Source organism: Hydra vulgaris, chromosome 12, assembly GCF_038396675.1.
Source record: "Hydra vulgaris chromosome 12, alternate assembly HydraT2T_AEP".
NCBI classification, from domain to species: Eukaryota; Metazoa; Cnidaria; class Hydrozoa; order Anthoathecata; family Hydridae; genus Hydra; species Hydra vulgaris.
The window spans coordinates 24,486,432-24,506,228 of record NC_088931.1 but is presented as its reverse complement, the minus strand read 5'-3'; the positions used below and the strand labels follow the sequence as shown (position 1 = coordinate 24,506,228).

Below are 19,797 nucleotides of genomic sequence, written 5' to 3'. Positions count from 1 at the left end.
GAACAACAACAAGTTTGTTTGAATGGAATACAACAAAGCCATTGACAAAATTCGCCAAGAAGTTGGCAAAACAAAAATAATTAATTAGGCTCCGATCATTAAATTTGCTAATAAAATTAGTACTTATCTTTCAAAATTGAATAAAAAGGAGCAATTTACCAAAAAAGAATATGAAAGTCTATACCCAAGCGACCCAATATTGCCACGTATGTATGGTGTAATTAAAGATCACAAGCTTTAACCCTCAGGACACCAAGTCATGGAATATCACAATGTTTAGTAAATATATTTCAATCAATTTTAAATAAAAACATAACAAATTTAAAGAATTTTTTAACTTTTGTAAAAAACAGCTAAACGTTAGAGTATATCAAACGATGAAATACAGGTGTCTTACGACGTTGTCAATTAATATCCATCAATTCCTCTGGGAGATTCCAAAAAAAATTCTTCTTGATATGTTAGAGCTCTTCCCAAATTTAAGTAAACTATAAAAATGTCTTATAAGTTTAAAAGACGTATTAAAAAATGTCTTTTTTAAACCAAATGTTTGCTGAGCTGTGTTTATATAAAAGTTATTTTTTATGAATTTAGAAATCCACGAACTTTTGGATTCAGGTTCAATAGGACTTTCACTCATGGTAATACGTGCGGGAGATTTCCTGCAATTTTTCAAAAATAAAGCAGCTGACATAGCGCTTCATTTTAATCCACCGCTAGAAATAGAACCGTTTTTGAGGTACGTAAATAATAGTCACGCAAGATTTACTAACAAAGATAATGCCATCCATTTTCAACAAATGTTAAACAGTCAACATCATGCCATTAAATACACAATCGAATTGGAAGATGAAAACATTAGATTAAACTTTTTAAATATCCAAAATAATTAACAATCAAAAATCTAATTATGATTTTAACATTCATCAAAAAAAAAGCAATAACAAATCCAAACCATGATCCAAAAATCTTAGAAAGAATATTTAAGGGATTTATTCATAAAACTTTGCCAGTTTGCTCTGAAATATTTTAAATAAAGAAATCGATTTCCTAATAGATTTGTTTTCTGAAAATGGATACGAAAAGAAATAATTACAAAACCTAACAAACATTGTTTTAAAAAAAAGACACTCAAATAATGAAATATTCTTATCTAATAATGAAGCAACCATTCCAACTATATTACTACCGTTGATCTCAATATTATCACCAAAACTTCGAAAATTCTTTGAAAAAGCAGGTTACAAGACAGTCTTTAAATCTAGTGCAAATCTTAAATCTTTGCTAACCTCACACAACGAGATAAAACTACTATCAAATAGCTATCCCGGAGTATACCTAATAGAATGTGAGTGTAAACAAAAGTACTTTGGCGAAACAAAAATGAAAATACCAACAAGAACAAAACAACTCCAAAAAAAAATATTGGAAGAAAAATGGGACCAATCTGCAATTGGGCATCATAAAAACAAATGTCCATGCAATATAAAATGGAAGCAAGTAAAAACGTTGAAAATAGAACCTAAAAGATTTAGTTTTAGAATGAAAAGTTCGAGAATCAATTGAAATTCAGTTTAACAAATGCAGACCTAAGAACGTAGGCATGAATTTAAATGGTGGTCAATATGTAAAAATGCAATTCTGGACGCCATATTTTTATATTTACGTAACATTAAAAATCCCCATGCAAAGCGAGCTTTAAAAAAGCCATTAAAAAGTGATTACCATTTGTTTGTAATTAAAGTATAAGATAAAAAAAAATAAGAAGGAAAAACATTTTCAAAAATATTAAAAATAAACAGTTTTATACAAATTTCTTTAATTTTTGTTTAAAGTTAAGAATTTAAAGAGAATAAAAACACTTTTAGTTTCAAAACTTTCTTTATTTCTAAAAAATAATCTTGTTGTTGATGGTGCTCATTAATGGCGCCCATTAATTGGTACACAACTGTTATTGTCATTTTCTTGCTTAAGGTTATTATTTGATTAAAAACCCTAGTTTTATTTTTTTAAATAAATTTGCAGAAATATCAAACTTTTAATGTATATAAAACTTTATTTTTAATATATTTTTTTTAAGCTCTTATTATCACCATCATCGTCATCTTTGTCATATCATCATCATTATCCTTATCATCATCATCATCATCATCATCATCATCATCATCATCATCATCATCATCATCATCATCATCATCATCATCATCATCATCATCATCATCATCATCATCATCATCATCATCATCATCGTCATCTTTGTCATATCATCATCATTATCCTTACCATCTCTTCATCAAGGTAAAAATAGCTCAACAAACAAAATTATTTGAACTTTTTGCAGTAAAAATAAATCTGATGTAAATTGAAGATTTTTCTAAAAATTGCTTTTCTAGTTCTAAGCAGGTTTTCTAAGAGTTTTAAACAGCTTTGAGTCTACTTGAGACTTTGTTTTAATAACGATGTTGTTCTATCTGTTATTATTCTATCAAATTTTAGTAAATCTTTGTTATTAAATGTTATTCATAAAATTTATTACTTCTTATAATACAAAATGTCTTCAAAAGTATTTTAAAAGTCTTACAAAAGACGAGGATAACTTTTATAGATAATCTATAATGAATCAAGATACGGAAAGTTATAATTTTATTTGCAAATATATTCAATTGGTTTAATAGCTACCAAAGAACTACCAAAAATTTTAACAAAAACCGCATGATTTTTTACATCTGTTTTTTGCGTAGTTGCTTTCACAGAAAATAAAGCCTGATAACGATGAACAAAATGGTGAACTGTCTTTGCAGGTTGGACTACAAAATCCACATGTTTTTGGACACAGCATAGACATTCTTACAGGGGAGCTGTTGCAACGACCCATAAAATATCCAATTATACACTCTCCGTTTAAAGATGACCATTGATTGTCTGCACATATGACTAAAAAGAAACTTGTATTGTAAACATTTTTGTCAAGAGAATCTCACATTAAATATAATTTTATAAATTTTATATTGAGAAAATAATCGAGAAAATGAAATTGTTCTTAAAAATAAATAAATTTTCACCTTTATCTGTATTAGAAGTGATTTTACTATTTTCGTTGATTTTTTTATTAATATCAATGCTATCGTTTGTTTTCTTACACCTATTATAAAACAAATTCATTATAGAAAATTAAAATTTTTTGTAAAAGTCATCATTGTTTATATCTCATTACCGTATTACACGAGTTATTTGGATTACGCCGTCGACCGGTATTACGATAGTATAACAATAAAGCCTCGATTTTACCAGTAACTTACCTCGATTTCACCAGTAAAACTACAAAAATTGCTACTGGTAACAACTACTGGTATAAATGGATTTAAAAAATAATCTAAAAAAAAGATATAAGTCATGAGAAAAACCTGTATAATTTATTAAGTTGAATTTTATCAATGTCACTTAATTTTTCTCTTTGACCAAAACTTTTCCATGGATACTTTTTATGAGTTATTGTCGACTGACCATTTTTTGAGAACGCGTTATTTTCATAATGCATTATAGAATCTGGATCATAATCTTCTCCAAGTGTATCTCCGTCTTCGTAACGATACTTTCGAAATTGAGTTCGAGCATCTAAAAATTTGAATGTCTACCTTGTAACATATTTTTAAACTTTAATTACTCATTAGATGGGTTAACGACGGGAAGTGCATGAAAATATGACAATCCCACACCAAATGAGATCATACCAACCCACACACAATGTATGTTGTTAATGAAATTTAAAGTTAAAAATTAAACAAGTTCAATATTTTAGATTTTACTATTTTAATTAAAACTTTAAATCTACCCCAAAGTTAAGGGGCAAATGTGGTGTAACCCTTAACTACTTTTTCCATGCAAAACTCTACTTTTAGGTAGATAAAAATAAAAAATATTTTATTTGTGTTTTCTTCTGCCTAATATTTTATTTTTCTTTCTTCAACAAGTTTTAGTTTTCTTAAGTTAAATTCTTTTAATTTACCTTTTTTTTCCTTCTGTTTAAAACTTTTCTATATCTATATGTTTTTCACATTTAAAGTTAATTACAAGTTAAGCATTAATGAAAAATATTGGTTTTTAAATAAAATAAAGTGAATCAAGTTATTTGTTAAATGTTTAAAACAGTTTACTTAATTAAAAAAAAAATCATAACATAAAATAAACCTTCTGATATATGAGAGCTATGTATAGTAACATGATCATCTCTGTCGGGCCTTGATTGTTCGTGAAAGAATCCAAGTAAATGCATTATTTCGTGAAGTGAAATCCCTTTTCGATAACAACCTTGTCCCAGAGAAAGCTCTTGCTCACCGCCATCTTTGCCGATCATTGAATAGCATCTGCAGTTTTAGGAAGAAAGAGCTAAAAAATGTTTGAAACAAGAAAAATAGTTAAAAGTTAAAAATTGATGCTGTTTACCCTGCTCCTGTGATAATTCTGACATAATCTTTTTCGTGCGTTCTTGGAACAAATCTGACACACGATACTTTTTGGATCTCTCTTACTGCTTCTTCGAATGCAATCTTAGTCTGGTAGCCTTTAAAGCAATATGTTTTATCAAGCTTTTTAATTTTTATTAAAAACATGTTTTATGGCACACAAATGGTTGTTTTTGGTGAAATGAAGATTTGAAGTTAAAGTTTTAACAACTAAAACATTAAAAAATAATTTAAACAACTAGCAATAAAATTAAACAACAGTACATAAAATTAAAAAATAACAACTTCAAACCTGTTTATTTTTATTAGAGCAAAAATAAGACTGACAAGGAGCGCATATTCTCTACGGACCTGTTAAGTAAGCTTCTAGTATTCGAGATACTTGAAACTGGAAAGAGCTTGTAAATTTAAAAGATCACTCTGTGGTGTTTTTAATTTAATTAAATTTTTAAATGGTTAATTGATATGATCACAAAGATGAAGCAAAAATATGAAGAGAAAATTAATTAATCTGTGAGAAAAAATGTTTATTGACGAAAATAAGGAAATGGATATATAAAAAAATAATCATAAAGAGATTAATTTGAGTAATTTCATTATCAATCATATACAATCATAACAACCCAGCAAAAATTTGGTCTAAAAAAAGACGCTTTTAATACGTCTTTTAAACGTATTAAACGTTTTTATTACGTTAAAAAGACATCTTCTTTAGACAGAATATTTGCTGGGAATGATAATAACAAGAAGAAAAAGTTTGTGATAAAAGCTTTTATTTATATCAAAAGAGTGACACAAATGCTAATAAAAATAATAATGGTAATAACAGAAAGCTAATGAAGAAGAAGAAAGAAAAGGAGACTTTTTAAAGTTGTATATTTAAAAACAATAACTTTAATTAAATTTAAAAACTTAAAATCAAAAAGTAAAATTATTAAAGCATAAGAACCTTTTTTAAAAAATTAAAAATTCGGTTATTAATTTTTTATTTCTTTCATTTCATTTAAATCTTTTACATTTAAAACTTTCTCTCATTTATTTTACTTTTGCTTTCTCTACTTCTTTTAATGTTTTTTCTTTTCTTTTATAAATTGCTTTTGTGCAAAATGGTATTTACAGGTTTATGACTCTATTAAAGCTTCCTTTCTTGATACAAAAATAATGCATCAAAAGAACCAGTACCAAAAACTTTGTGCAAACCGGAAGCTATTGATTTAGTTTCAATACAGTACCCTCTTGATAAAGGGTAAATATTACTTTTAAAAATTTTAATTTGAGCTCAACAGACTCAATTTTTTTTCCCTAAGCATTTTTTAGAAAGCAGTCAATTTCACATGTTTAAGGGATAAGTTAAATGTTTTCATTGAACTTAACTAGTGATAATTTTCTCCGGAATGTTTACTTTTACCTAAATATTTAAACAAAAACACATGATAATATTGATTTGTTCTAAAAATATCTTTTTTTTTTGAATTAAAAAATTACGACATTTGATTATACTTTTATGTTAACAAGTTAAATTTTAGTAACAAATAAATTTGATTATGTTTAAACTTATTTTTACTTTATTTTTCTTTATTTTTTTTAAAGAAAAAATAAGCTTAAAGCAAATTTGCTTTTAAAAAGTGTTTTAAACTTTTAAATGTTCTGATAGTACACCCAATTTTTTCTGCAGTTAGCAACATTTTTTTAGTCTATTCTCATTATTCTATTAGAAAACAAATTGCTCCATAATGCCAAAAATAAACAATCATTTACTACAGTTAGAGATTTTGAAATTAGTAAACATTAGTTCACCAAACGGGCGAACTAATGTTTAGCGGGAAGCAAAAAATCTTCGATCATTAGCTCCTTTGACTTAGTTCTATCAAATATTTGCAATAAAAAAATATAAAAATTAATCAACCAATAGAGTAAACGAATGTTCAAAAATTTTTTTTCCCATTTTTATTTATTTTTATTTAAGTCTATTTTTAGTTTGCTAAATTTATTGAAGTTTCAAAGTCCATAGCCTTATAAATCCCGTGAGGCTTTTAATTGAGTTGAAAATTTGTTGATGAATTTTAATATGGTTTTAAAATAGTTTCAGCAGCAGACGATTTACCAGAAAGGTTTGTTTATGATTAGTGTTATGGATATAATCCCACCACCGTGATCCAAGACTTTCTTATTCGAACTTTTTTTTTTTTTTTTTTTTTTTTTTTGTAATTATGTTTTAACTTGTTTTATATAACGAGTATTTGTAAATTTATATAATGAGAACTTTGTAAAAAATATTTTACTCTTACTATAGGGGCTTGGTGACGAGGCTTATGTCTTCTACTTGCTCCTGCCGTTATTAATTTTTTTTTTTATTTAAATTTTATTGATAAAATTCGTAAAACAAGATCGTTGTAAAATATTTATAAATGACGAATAAAAATTTCTATTAAACTTTAAAAATCATGAAATTAAAAGAAATTTATGCTACAAACCGTATAACAAACAGTAAATATGTTATTTACTTGTATTCGCTGAATAAAGAAACGGTACTGTTCCACCCGGCCATTTTCTTGAAGGGTTTCGTACGGTGTCTCTTCGATATCTCAAAATCGCTGTAATTGTAAATAAAAAAATTAAAAAGATAGTTGCTAAAATAATTAGCAGTTAAACATGTAGTTAATGATATAAGTTATCAACCATATGTAAAGAAATGCTTTTCAAATGGGTTACATTGAGCAACCGTAAGAAACTTTTCACTACAACATGTCAAAGATGTTTTACTCTCTAGCAGTTAGATATTTGATTAGCTAAAGCTGCAAAACGCTAAACAACTCAGTTCTAGTTTCAATTAAAAAATTTGTCTAAAATAGTATAACAACAGTTATTGCGTGCAATTTTTATCAGATCAGAATTAAACCAAAGTAAACTGTTTTAAGTGCTTATCATAGTATTGTTTTGAAATTTACGAAGTTTTAATGCCATTGAAGAAAATTAGAGTTTAACTATTAAAAGAAAAAAACTTTTTTGGTAAAAGTTGAGTTAAAACTTTGCACAAACTGCAAAATAACCACATCATCAAAAAACTTAAAAAAATTCTTTAGCTATTATTTTGTATTATTGGAATTGTTATTTCTTGGGTAAATCAAGTTCAAATTAAAATAACATAAAAAGCAAATCTAACATAAGCATTTTTACTATTATTTGAGGTAACAAACTCACAGAGATTGAGGTAACAAAGGGATCACAGGTTGAACCCTTATAAACTATTTAGCAATAGTTTATAAGGGTTCAACCTGTGATCAACCATTTGTATCGAAGGTCATAACGTAATACTGGTTCAATATTGGTTGGTTTGATAGAGCAGCTTTTATATATATATATACAGTCGTGTGACAATTTATTATGGCCGCCCACAATTTTTTACATTCTCAAGTTTCAAAGTCTATCATTTTAACATATTTTTGTGATTTATGTACTTAAAAGTAATTTTTATTTAAGAAATGGATATTTTTTTGACAAACAAAAAACATTTAGTTTAATAATAAAGTTAATAATAAATTTTATTATTCAAATATTACTAGAAGTATATTCAAGATCAATACTTGGTGATTCCTCCTTTTGCCTCTATAATTGTAAAAACGCATTTTGACATACTTTTGATGCATTTTTCTGCCATTTTCTTCAATTCTTTATTATGGTTCCAATGGTGAATAATTCTTTCTATTAAATATACTTTATTTGTAATATTTACTTTAGATATTTGCTTCTTTAGGAGCGCCAAAATATTTTCTATAGGATTTAGGTCAGGAGAGTTTCCTGGTCAATCAAGTAATAAAATTTTTTTTTGTGATAGATATTTTTAACTGATTTAGCCGTGAAACTTGGTGCCCCATCCTGCATGAAGATTTTTTTTTTCACCAGGACTAAACCATTTTACCAATTGTGGCAACAATCTTTGTTCCAGGACTTTTTTATATTGTAACTGATTCGTTATTCTCTCTACAATATAGAGGCTTCCCATTCCCCTTCCACATATCACTGATCAGATCATCACAGAGGTGGAGTGTTTAACAGTTTGAATGACGCAGCCCAATAAGTATTTTTTCCCTTTTTTTCTTTTTACATATTGAGCCTTCTTTGTTAAAAATTGGAAAGTACTCTCGTTGCTAAAGCATACGATAAAATATTATACAAGGATTGTTAAGTGAGTATTTAGAGTTTGGTGTAAGAAAGTGGATATTTTAAATACATTTAAATAAATTTTACCGATTTCCAATCATCTTCTGTTAAATTGCTATACTTTTTTGCCCACTACAGCCTTTTTTGCATCTTTTTTGTTGTCAGTTTAAACTTCTTGGCTGGATGTCGTGAAATGTAACCAAGATCGTGTTGGCAACGTTGAACCGTTCTCTTTGACATTTTGACTTCAGATTGGTCCAGCTCATTAGTTATTTCATTGTTGGTGGCCTGCTATTTTCTATAACAATCTTGGCAAGTATTCTTTTCCCGCGTGGTGTTAGGATTCTCTTCTTTCCACATTTACCAAATCTCTCTTTGGCATTAAGTTCTCCATATTAGCCATTTTTTGTGTATATTTTTACAGAAACCCGCAAAATACCACATTTTCTGGCAATTTCTCATTGAGAAAGATTAATATTTATTAAAAGTGCCCTAATTTTAGCAATTTTTTTTGTGGTAACAAGTCCTTCTTTTTCATCATAACTCAAATAAGATATCACATTTCAGTACTACAGTTAAGAATTTGCTTTGGTACTCGTAACTTTAAAAATATCAAATGAAATACAATTATTTTTTACTTTAAAATAAAAAGAAATATTCAAGAAACAATATTTTTACTGATTTAAATATTTTGACAATATACTAATAAACGAATTCAAACTTAGGTGATAAAATTTAACAAGCGTACAGCAAAAACATTATAATTAAGATGACATCATACAAAATAGTGACAGTGTTGCCAGTAGCAAAAAAAAAGCAATGATTTTATGAGTTAAAACTTTATTTTAAACAAAAGGTTCACTTTCAATAATGATATTTTACTCTTCGTACGAAAAAAATGAGATTAAACTTCAAAAAGATCAAAATTCATTGGTGGCCATAATAAATTGTGACACGACTGTGCATATATATATATATATATATATATATATATATATATATATATATATATATATATATATATATATATATATATATGTATATTAAAATATATACTATTAAAAAATTTATTTATCACATATTTACATAAATAAGCCCTAAGCTTGTTTAAACGATGTTACAAATATTGATTTGGTTAATCACTCTTATTTTCATATTTTTTTATTTTCACTTTTTTACATTTTTGAAGTATTCTGATTGGCCTTAATTCTATTTTTAAAACCCTGTTTCTGGCAGCTTGAAGAAATTTGATGCTTGCTTTATCCAATTTTCAAGATATCTTCAAAATAATTTTATTAGATTAGGATAAAGTTTTTGATCGATAAAGTAATGATTTTTAGCCTGTTTATTATTATTATATGATATTATAATAACATGATATGATATCATAAAACATGACATGATATCATAATAACATGATATGATATCATAATAACAATCAAGCTAAAAAGTATGATATCACCGATCAAAAACTCTATCCAACTCTACTTAAGATATTTTAAAGATATCTTGAGTATTGGTGAAACATTAAATTTCTTCAAGCTTCCGAAATTTTAAAGTTTTAAAAATATTTTATTGTAAAAAGAGTTTGTCTATTTCTAGTAGCATAAATAGCAGAAGATAAGTACTTTTCATCTTCACCATTTAGGTTATCCTTTAATCAAGTATTTCCAAATTCTTGCGAATAATGATTGTTTTCTAGCTGCTACCATATCTGAACATTTTTTAAAGCACAAAAAAATACTTCAGTACAGTTTTTAAAGTGTGAGCTTTGATATTTAACTGCTACAGAAGTTCTAGACTTTCTAAAAAGTAAAAGCGTAAACAATCGGAAGAATAACACGATAGTAAACTAAGAAACTCATTTACGAAACACACACCTTTAAAAACAAAGAACAGGTTTTAAAACTTAGTTGGAAATACTTTGATGGACAAAATATGACCTTCGATTAGTTAATTATAAAAATGAATTTGTACCAAGGAACGAGTTGTTAATTATTAAGATGACTTTTATATAAATCTTTGTGTATTTTTATATGAATATAATACTTTCTTTTATAGCGAAGTTTAAACGGTTTGTAACCTTAACTGTGAAAACAGAAAAGCTTTGATTTTTTATCATTTTATTACAAAAGCTTTTTAAATGTTTATGAAAATCACGTTCGCTGTATAAACACGATTTTTAACCAATTTTTAAAAACACTCACCATACACTCCTTTTAAAAAGTTAAGTCCGAAAAACTGTTAGTGTGTTTTTTTTTTACACTCACCTTTCTGCTAAATTGAGAAAATGGCACAAGTGTATTTTTATGTTGAAACATGAATTCGTTACCGTAGTCTCTTTATAGTTGTTTATTTTACGATGTAAATAGTATTATATAAAAATTAAAAAATCTGTATAATTTAAAAACAGAAACTTTTTCATATATTTGACAATATGAAAATTAACTAATATCTTGTTAATATAATTTGATAAAAAAGACTTACATTTTGAAAAACTTGGTTTATATAGAACAAAACAAATACACACTAGAAAACTTAAGAAACGCATATTAGATGATTCGTAGACTAAATAAATTATTTTGGAAGATACTTAAATAGTACTATTAATGGACACACACAAAAAAATGTATTATAAAAAGTCTGTCAAAAACTTCCGTTTAAACAAATGTTGAAAAAACAATCTACCTATTGGGTCATGTTTCAAATCAACCTCCTTCTCAGTGTAAATTTTTTCTTTTGCATTTTACTGCACTGCACATGTTATGCGTGTTTAGTATAAAAGTTGCATGTAAAAACAATTCTAACAACGAGATCGAAATTCATTTAACAGTGGGAATTATAACGTAGACATATAGAATAGGATATAAAAAAGTGAAAATGTTGTTTTTAGTTGATAATTGTATATAACAATTGAAATATACAAATTTGAAGTAAAATTTTCTAATAACATATTTAAAAGACCGTTTGTCGAATATTTTAAGTTACTAGTAAACTTTTGATAGAACTCTCCATCAATTGTGTGGCAAACACCACCTCAAAGCTATGCACCAAACACCACCTAAAAACTATGACAAAATTATTATTACCATTTAATAATAACAAAAGCCATTAATAAGATGTCTGACAGATTAGCAAAGGTAAAAGCACTTTCCAGAAAATTTTACCTAATTAAAGTAAGCAGTAAGTTTTAACTCCAAAAGTTCAATTTTTTCCCTTCATTATTTGACATGATTCAACTTACCAAATAATAAAGAAAAAGGAGTGAAATTCATTAAGGGTAATAAAGGATTTTTACAGCGGTTATCATTTCATATATGGCTTCAAATAGCGTTTGGTTGAAAATAAAAATATAAAGCTAAGATCTTAATTTTGTAAACAAATCTTTCAGACATGATGTATTAAAATATAAAAATCTATTGTAATAACTCTCTGTTTATGAAATAATTAAGTTTTGTAGATAAATATTATCAATTTAAATAGTTAAAAAAAAAAAAAAAAAATTGATTTGTTTTACTGTTTTTAACTATTTAATTGGATAAAAACTTTATTTGGCTGTTTATTATTATAATACTTATATCAATATATAATTTGATATAATTGGAATGAAGCAATCAAGATTGAATATAAAATAGTTCTTTTAAAAAGTGAAAATTATATTTTAAAATCTCATTATCAAACTCATTTTTAAGATAAAAGCATATTTATAGGAAGTTTTTATTATAAACTTTATACGTTTATTTTTAATTATCTTTTGGATATTCACACTTGTGGATATTCACGCTTGTGGATATTCACATTTGTGGACACGTCCATAAAGTTAAAAGTAAAAATCCATAAAATAAAAAATATAGACGCATAGTTGTGGACATACATTGACTGTAGTGTACACACATGTGTACATGGTGTACATAGTTGTGTACATACATCGACTGTAGTGTAGTGTACATACATCGACTAATTTATTTAGCCATGAGCATAGTGAATATGTATTCATTGATTGATGGTTTGGATTTATTTTATTTGGTCTTTTTTATTTATTTAATTTTGTTTTAGTTACCCCAAGAAGATCTAACTGTCTTGTAACAGAGCACAGCAGAAGAGCTTTTAAATAGGAAGTTCACTCATCCTTTCTTACCAATGGCGCGAAATATGTCCGGAGCTCGCTTTGAACCCGGGTCTTCTTACTAGAAAGCAAGCGCTCTAACCACTGCGCCACATCCGCTTCAAAATAACATTTTCTTGTTAAGAAACACAAGTCTTTATTCCAGCTATAAACATGCTGAATATTTTCGATATGAAACATTTAGTTTTTTGTTATTGGTAACGTAAGTTTAATAGATCTTTCAAAGATTTCATCATATATTTATCTGCCCAGCTTAAGAAATTGGAGAAAGCAATATGTAACATACAATGTGTACAATATGTAACTTTCAGTTAATAATTGTTATTTTAAGAAGTCTAATATTTCAAAAAATTTTAAAGATTTGTTAAAGTTTGTTGATTATTATTGCAGAGATTTCTGATTGGAGTATAATTTCATTTTGAAATTAGAAGCATCCGTCGTTGCACTGTATTTATTATGAAAGATAATTTTCAAACTTTGTGATAATAAAATCATGATATGATAATAATATTTATCATGCTTTATAAGATTCAACAATATACTGGATCATAAGGAGCCCTGGCAGACCATAAGGAGCCCTGGCAGACCATAAGGAGCCCTGGCAGACCATAAGGAGCCCTGGCAGACCATAAGGAGCCCTGGCAGACCATAAGGAGCCCTGGCAGACTATGTTTCTATTTGAGAAGCCGAAGCGCAGTGGTTATCGCGCTTGCCTCAGAAACTAGAGTCCATTGTTCAAAGCCACTTCTGGGCAAGTTTTATAAAATTGGTAAAGAAGAAAGCGTTAAAGCAATAAAAAAAAAAAACTTTTTTTGTGTAGTTTGTTTCAGTATTTTGCAACTCTATAAATTTTACAACTATACAAGCTTTGTTATTTAGGTGCCCTAAGAAGACCTAACGGTCTTGTCACAGAGCACCGCGGAAGTGCATTTAACTAGGAAGTTGACGCCTCCTTCCTTACCGTGACGCGAAAATAAGTCCAGAATTCGTTTCAAACATGGATCTTTTGCTTTTAAAGCAAGCGCTCTAACCACTGCGTGGTTAACCGCACACGTGGTCTCTGATAGACTATAGTTCGATGGTTGGGCCATATGCCAAAACTGAATGTGTTAATTTTTGATTTCGATTCTACTAAATTTTATTTAATTTGTAAAATACCATAGTATTGAACTAATACCCATCTAGTTTTAAAATTTGTTAATTCAAGTTTTCAATCTTGCTTTACATGGCTCAGTTCTGGAATCAATTTAGTTTTTTTTTTTTTCCCGTACTTTTTTCGTTCGTGCTCTTTCGAGTGATTGTATATTATTTTTATTGGATTCCTTACCAAAACTGTAAATTCAGAACATGTCGATTTAAATACTTCATTTGACAAATATTATTAACAAAAAAGTTATTATGCGATAAACATTTCCAAAAAACTTTGACCTGCGTTGACAACCTATGTTCAAATTTTGCCATTCTTTATTTTCAGATCTAAAAGCAACTACAGGGTGTACAATCAATTTCTGATCCCCTCATATTTTGTATTACAATAAGTGGATGTATTATGCATTACAACTAGAGTATACAACAATAAATGGTGATTATTACAGGAAAAAGATATTGAGCTGCATGACTGATAAAGCAAAATTTCCCTCTTGCTCAGTATGCTGATTTAATGCAATATAGATTATTTTGGATGTCATCAATAGGGAGTTCAACAATGTCTGGACTGATTGGCCAGGAAATTCACCAGACCTTAATTGCATTGAGCATGTATGGGGAAGACTTCAGAACAGCGTTTTTAAAAATATCAGACCTCAAACTCGGCAACAACTCATCACAAGAGTTCAAAAAGAATGGGCTTCCAGGTGACCTTTTGAAAAGATAAGTTTCTACAAAAACAAAAAAAAACAAATTGTAAACTAATAGATTTCTTAAGCTTTCCTACAGTTTATAGTACAAGCTTCCCTTCAATCTAAACTTAAAGGAAAAAAAACAACAAATAAATTACAAGATTGTTATTAGATAAATGTGTAATACAATTATATATACACTCTCATTAAAACAATACAAAAATCTATGAAATATTCAAAGTCGTTTTTTAAAAATTCTTTTGAGTCTCATAAAAAACTAATTAGAAAATCCGAAAAAGCTGAAAGTTTAAAAGACAAACTTGAAAGAAATTCCTTTTTTAGATTAATTTGTACTTTAATTTTTTTATTTAAAAAAAAAAATACTTATGTACATATCTTTACATAGACAAAATATTTATTTCTAAATAATTTGATTTTAAAAATATATTAATTTATAAGATAATTTTAAAACTCTTTACTGGGATGTAATAGTTTCTAATTAAACGTCTTGCAACGTATAAAGGTCGTACAATGAAAAAATCGATAAACGCGAGCTAAACGATTCAATGTTAGATAAACGCGAATTTAACGAACCAATATTTGACGACCAGCCGTAAAAATAAACCTATTGAACAAAAAACAGCAAATAAACATATATAGCTCAATGACACGAAAATATGTAACAAATATTTTTTGTTGACGTATATAAAGTGTACTTTCTTGATTTGTTAAACCTAAAACAAATAGATAAAAATAGATAAATTTTTAATTCATTAAAACTTTTGCTTTTGTGATCAAGATGATGATGTTTTGAAATTTACTTATTTTGTGGAAAATTCTCGAACCACATTTAATACTAGTTTCAATAGTTTTCTAGAATATTTTTGAATTGCTTGCAGTGCCCTGGCTAGTGGTTCGGAGGCCCCCACCCCCAACATTACCAGTCATCAGAAACAAAAATCTTAAAAATTTTCCACTAAGTATTATCAGAAGAAGTTAGTATTCCTAAGTAGAAGAACAACATACATTTCTTGCTCTTGACTCATGAGTGAGAAATAACACCCTATAAATAAAATTTCGGACAAATTTTAAATGCATTTATTATGTAATTTATTTCATGCACGCAAAAAATCTTTATACTTATTTGAAAGAGGATTTTATAATCTATTTAAATTTAATTTAATTAAGTTAAAAATATTATTTAAATATTGAAAATAAAATGGTCAAAGTAAAGGACCTCGAAAAAATTATGGAAATTTTTTTCCAAAAAAATTGAGAAAAAGGTAAAGCGTTTGTTCCTAAGCAGATTATGGAATAGGGTTTACCCAGATCAACTGCTTACGATAAAATCGTAAGTAGTCGAATCGCTAAGGTAAAACTAAAGAAAATATTCCAAAGATTGCTGCATTTTTTGAAAATAAGTCAGGGTGCTCCCATAAGAAAGTAGCTCAAGTTTTTAACTACAGTCAAACTCGAATTTTCCAAGTATTAAAAACAATGACTAACATTCGAACTTTCAAAAAAACAAATCGACCAGATCGTAGCCATCAGCAGAATAAAGCTATGCGTCCTAAATGTCGTAAACTGTACGAAAATTATAAAGACTTGGATTTTGTTATGGATGATGAAAGCTATTTTACCTTAAACAATAGCACATTAGCTGGTAATGATAGGTTTTATGCCGCTGATCCTTCTCAATGTTCTGACCAAGTAAGATACAATTTGCGTGAAAAGTACGAGGACAGGCTCTTAGTTTCTTGAAGCATCAGCCCCCGTGGAACAAGCCCTCTTTATACTCATCACAGTAAGCAATCAACCAGTACACTTATAAAGAGATACTAGAAAAAACTTTACTTCCTCTAGTATCAGAATATTATAAAAAAGACAATGAGTTTATCTTCTGGCCTGATCTAGCTCGATCACATTACGCAAAGTCAGTCATCGACTTTTTAAAATTGAAATAAATCAAAGTTGTACCCAAAGATATAAACCCAGCTAACGTTCCAGAAGCGAGACCAATTGTACAATAGCCGTTTTAAATCACCCCAAAACTTTTGGGGTGATTTAAAACGGCTAGTGTACGAGAATAATGGGAGAGCTGAGAATTTGGAAGAGCTTGAAGCAAGAATTAGATATTGTTATTCAAAGATGAATAAAGAAATTTTCCTTACTCAAATAAAACATCTTTCAAAAAAAATTTATAATATTGCTAAATATGGTATTTGAAATAATTATTTTAATATATTTATAAACTACGTATACTAACATATTAACAGTTGAAGTATTAAATAATAAAATTTATTAGTTCTTAAAATATTAATTTGTAAATTTTGTCCAAAATTTTATTTATGAGGTGTTATATAGGAGGCCTTCAAGGCATACTTTGGCAAATTAATAAACGTCCCCTCCCATGTATTAAGCACCTAAGAGTAAATTAGGTAAGTTGAATAATTGCTTTTTGCTAAAATGCAGTATATTTTGAAGCATTTCAATGATTTAGATATATGTACATTATTTTGATAAGTTACGCTTGATAAAGTTTCCATATATATCTGGATATAGGAGAATATGTTTTATGTTCAGTGACTTTTATTATTACCACGAAATACTTTAAAAATAAGAAAAAATGTCTTTAAACTAGGTTTAGCGTTGATATATTAAATTATAAAATATATTTGACAGAAATTTTTAAAAATTGCACTAAATAAAGCTGCAACAGTGAAAATCCTTAAATAAAGGACTTTCAAAATTTGTACCTAAGTTTTTGTAAGTAGTACTTGAACTAAATTTTACTGCATGTAGGTAAAGTAGGTTTTGAACTAAGTCCAAAATACTACCAATCTATATCGGTTGACAATTCTATTTGAACATTAAAAAATAAGGTCATTTTAGAAAAAGAAAATGCAATTACACAAGATCTGTTTGCTCTAAATATTTGTTTTTCGTTCAAAACCTTTTAGTTCCAATATTGGAGAAAATGCTGTCAAAAATTTCAATGAGTCAATCGCTTATTTATTATTTATAGAAATAACTAGTATATAAAAATTAGTGTGCACCAGAACTATTTTTTTTTTCTATCTGTCTTTTTTTTCTTTTTCAAAAAATGCTTTCTAAATTGCACTCTTAATTGCACTCTTAATTGCACTCTTAATTCTACTCTTAATTGCACTCTTAATTTTCCTGTTTTTCCTTACTTTTGCTCATTTTATTTGCTCATTAACTTGCTTGATTCGAGTATTGTCCTTTTTTGTTGCATAGCTTTTAAAATATTAACCAGCAGTCAAGTTTAATAGTTTTAATACATTATCAAGTCGAAAAAAATTATCATTGAATTTAATGATAGCAGAACACAAATCTCTAAAACAGTTTGTGACACTAAACAAGACTTTGGATACTAATTCCTAATTTATTGGTTAAAAGCTCCATTTGGATTTTGGGTAAATAGGTGTAAGCACTTTATTAGAAGATCTTCAGAACCTAGATTTTGAAGGATGTACTTTCAATTTTGAAGGACTTTCAATATCTTCTTTTATAGCTGAAGGCAAATTTAATTGTCTTTTTGTAGGTACTTTTAAGTTTATTTCTTTGTCATTTACACCAGCTCTGTGTTGTTCAAGGGCAAAATAAGTGGTGAATTTTGTAATTTATGTTAGAACAATTATATAGAACTGCATCAACTGCACTCCTCATAGTGACATTTAATTATTCTGCCATGGTTCATGGCCATCCCATAGTAGTTTTGCATAGTAGTAATTGTTAAAACTTTTAGCAACTAATACCAATCTACAATCTTCTTTCCTTCGGAGTGCAATTTACCTTTTAATTCTTTCTTTTTTTTATGCAGGTGTGTCCTAAGATACTTTCCAACATTTCCAATACGTTCCCATTTGATTGAGTTCAAGCCATCATTATATAGTTTAGACTGTACTACAGGGTATATGCAGGGTATATGTCATTAATAATATGTAGGTTTAAGTCACCAGTGCTTTTTTACTAGTATGACTTTTAGGCAGTTAGAATATTCTAGAAAATTCTAATAGTTTCTTAAAAGTTTTGAAGGTTTCTAGAAAATTCATGAAAAATTTTGGACCTCATGGGTTATTCAAGCAGTTCTGGAATATTCTAGAAGAATGCATTCAAATTTCAAAGTTTTTGTTGAACAACAAGAAAAGGTTTTTGTAGAACAACAGGTATTTTTTACTTGTTTTTAAAAAAACAGGTTAGAAAAACATACCTTTAAACCCTAGGACAAAACATAAAAATTTAATACATATCAATTAAAAATCAAAGAGAAATACAATATTTTCTAAAATTTGGAAAATGCCATTATTTTTAAAAAGTTTGAAAAATGACTGAACATATCTGTTGTTGTTTAAATAATATAGTTTTGAAGATGTTTAAATTCTTATTATCTATTTAATTAATAATTTACTTTTTACATTTAAACTACAGAAAAGTTGTTGATATATAAAAACTTACTATATTACTAAATTGATTATCTAATATATAATTAGCGATTCCTTGATTCCGTAATGAATTAGCTATTAATTATTATAATAAAGATAAATCATTTTCACAGGCTTTAAGTAATTAATTCTTCAATTAAGTTGTCATCATCTGGAGAAACAGGTTAGACATAGTTAGAAAAAAATCAAAAAATATATTTTTTTAATAAAATAATTGTTTATTTTATTAAAAATATATAATAAATTATATGAGCCCTTGAATGAAAATGTGGGCCATGTCCATAATATTACATTTGTAGAAAACTGCATTTGTTTAAACAAATTGTTTTTATACATTATGAAGTACACACTACTTTATTAGTTACAAAGGAGAGTCAGTAACATAAGAAAAATGTAATTGTATAAAGAAATGCTTTTGATTGGTTGTAATAGTAAAAAATTACTGTTCTTCTAATTGTCAAACGGTAAAACATTAGGTGAACATTGGTCCATGTCCTTATTTTTCATGTCCACTATTCACATCACACACCTTTTATGACATAACACATAACACTTTTATGACATACCACAACACTAACTAAATAACATTTACTTTGCATTAAACACTTGAATCATCCTTCTTCTCCTCTTCGGAAATAAAACTTTCATCTTCATTATCTTCATTTTGAGATGTAAGATTTTGAAAAAAGCTGTGGTGCACTGGAGGTATATAAGGAAGAAATTTTTTGAGATGTCTTCTGGAT

General features: G+C 27.5%; 2 protein-coding genes across 3 annotated transcripts in view; both read right to left on the bottom strand.

The window, feature by feature from the left end:
* Positions 1 to 2,630: 2,630 nt before the first annotated feature.
* On the bottom strand, positions 2,631 to 11,305 carry LOC100210362 (zinc metalloproteinase nas-15). The gene is made up of 7 exons (XM_065812649.1): positions 11,112 to 11,305; positions 6,968 to 7,057; positions 4,444 to 4,561; positions 4,189 to 4,364; positions 3,405 to 3,615; positions 3,063 to 3,142; positions 2,631 to 2,934 (listed from the first exon to the last, which is right to left on the bottom strand). The coding sequence occupies exons 1-7, from the start codon at positions 11,173 to 11,175 to the stop codon at positions 2,699 to 2,701; spliced, it is 975 nt and encodes a 324-aa protein (XP_065668721.1). The 5' UTR covers positions 11,176 to 11,305; the 3' UTR covers positions 2,631 to 2,698.
* A 3,433-nt stretch (positions 11,306 to 14,738) lies between these two features.
* The window catches only part of LOC100203248 (beta-mannosidase), an 85,250-nt gene continuing 80,191 nt past the window's right edge, over positions 14,739 to 19,797 (bottom strand). For both annotated transcript variants that reach the window (XM_065812647.1, XM_065812648.1), the window contains one exon: positions 14,739 to 15,213. In XM_065812647.1, the coding sequence (XP_065668719.1) occupies positions 15,088 to 15,213 (126 nt within the window). In that variant the 3' untranslated portion in view covers positions 14,739 to 15,087. The remainder of the gene's footprint in view (positions 15,214 to 19,797) is intronic.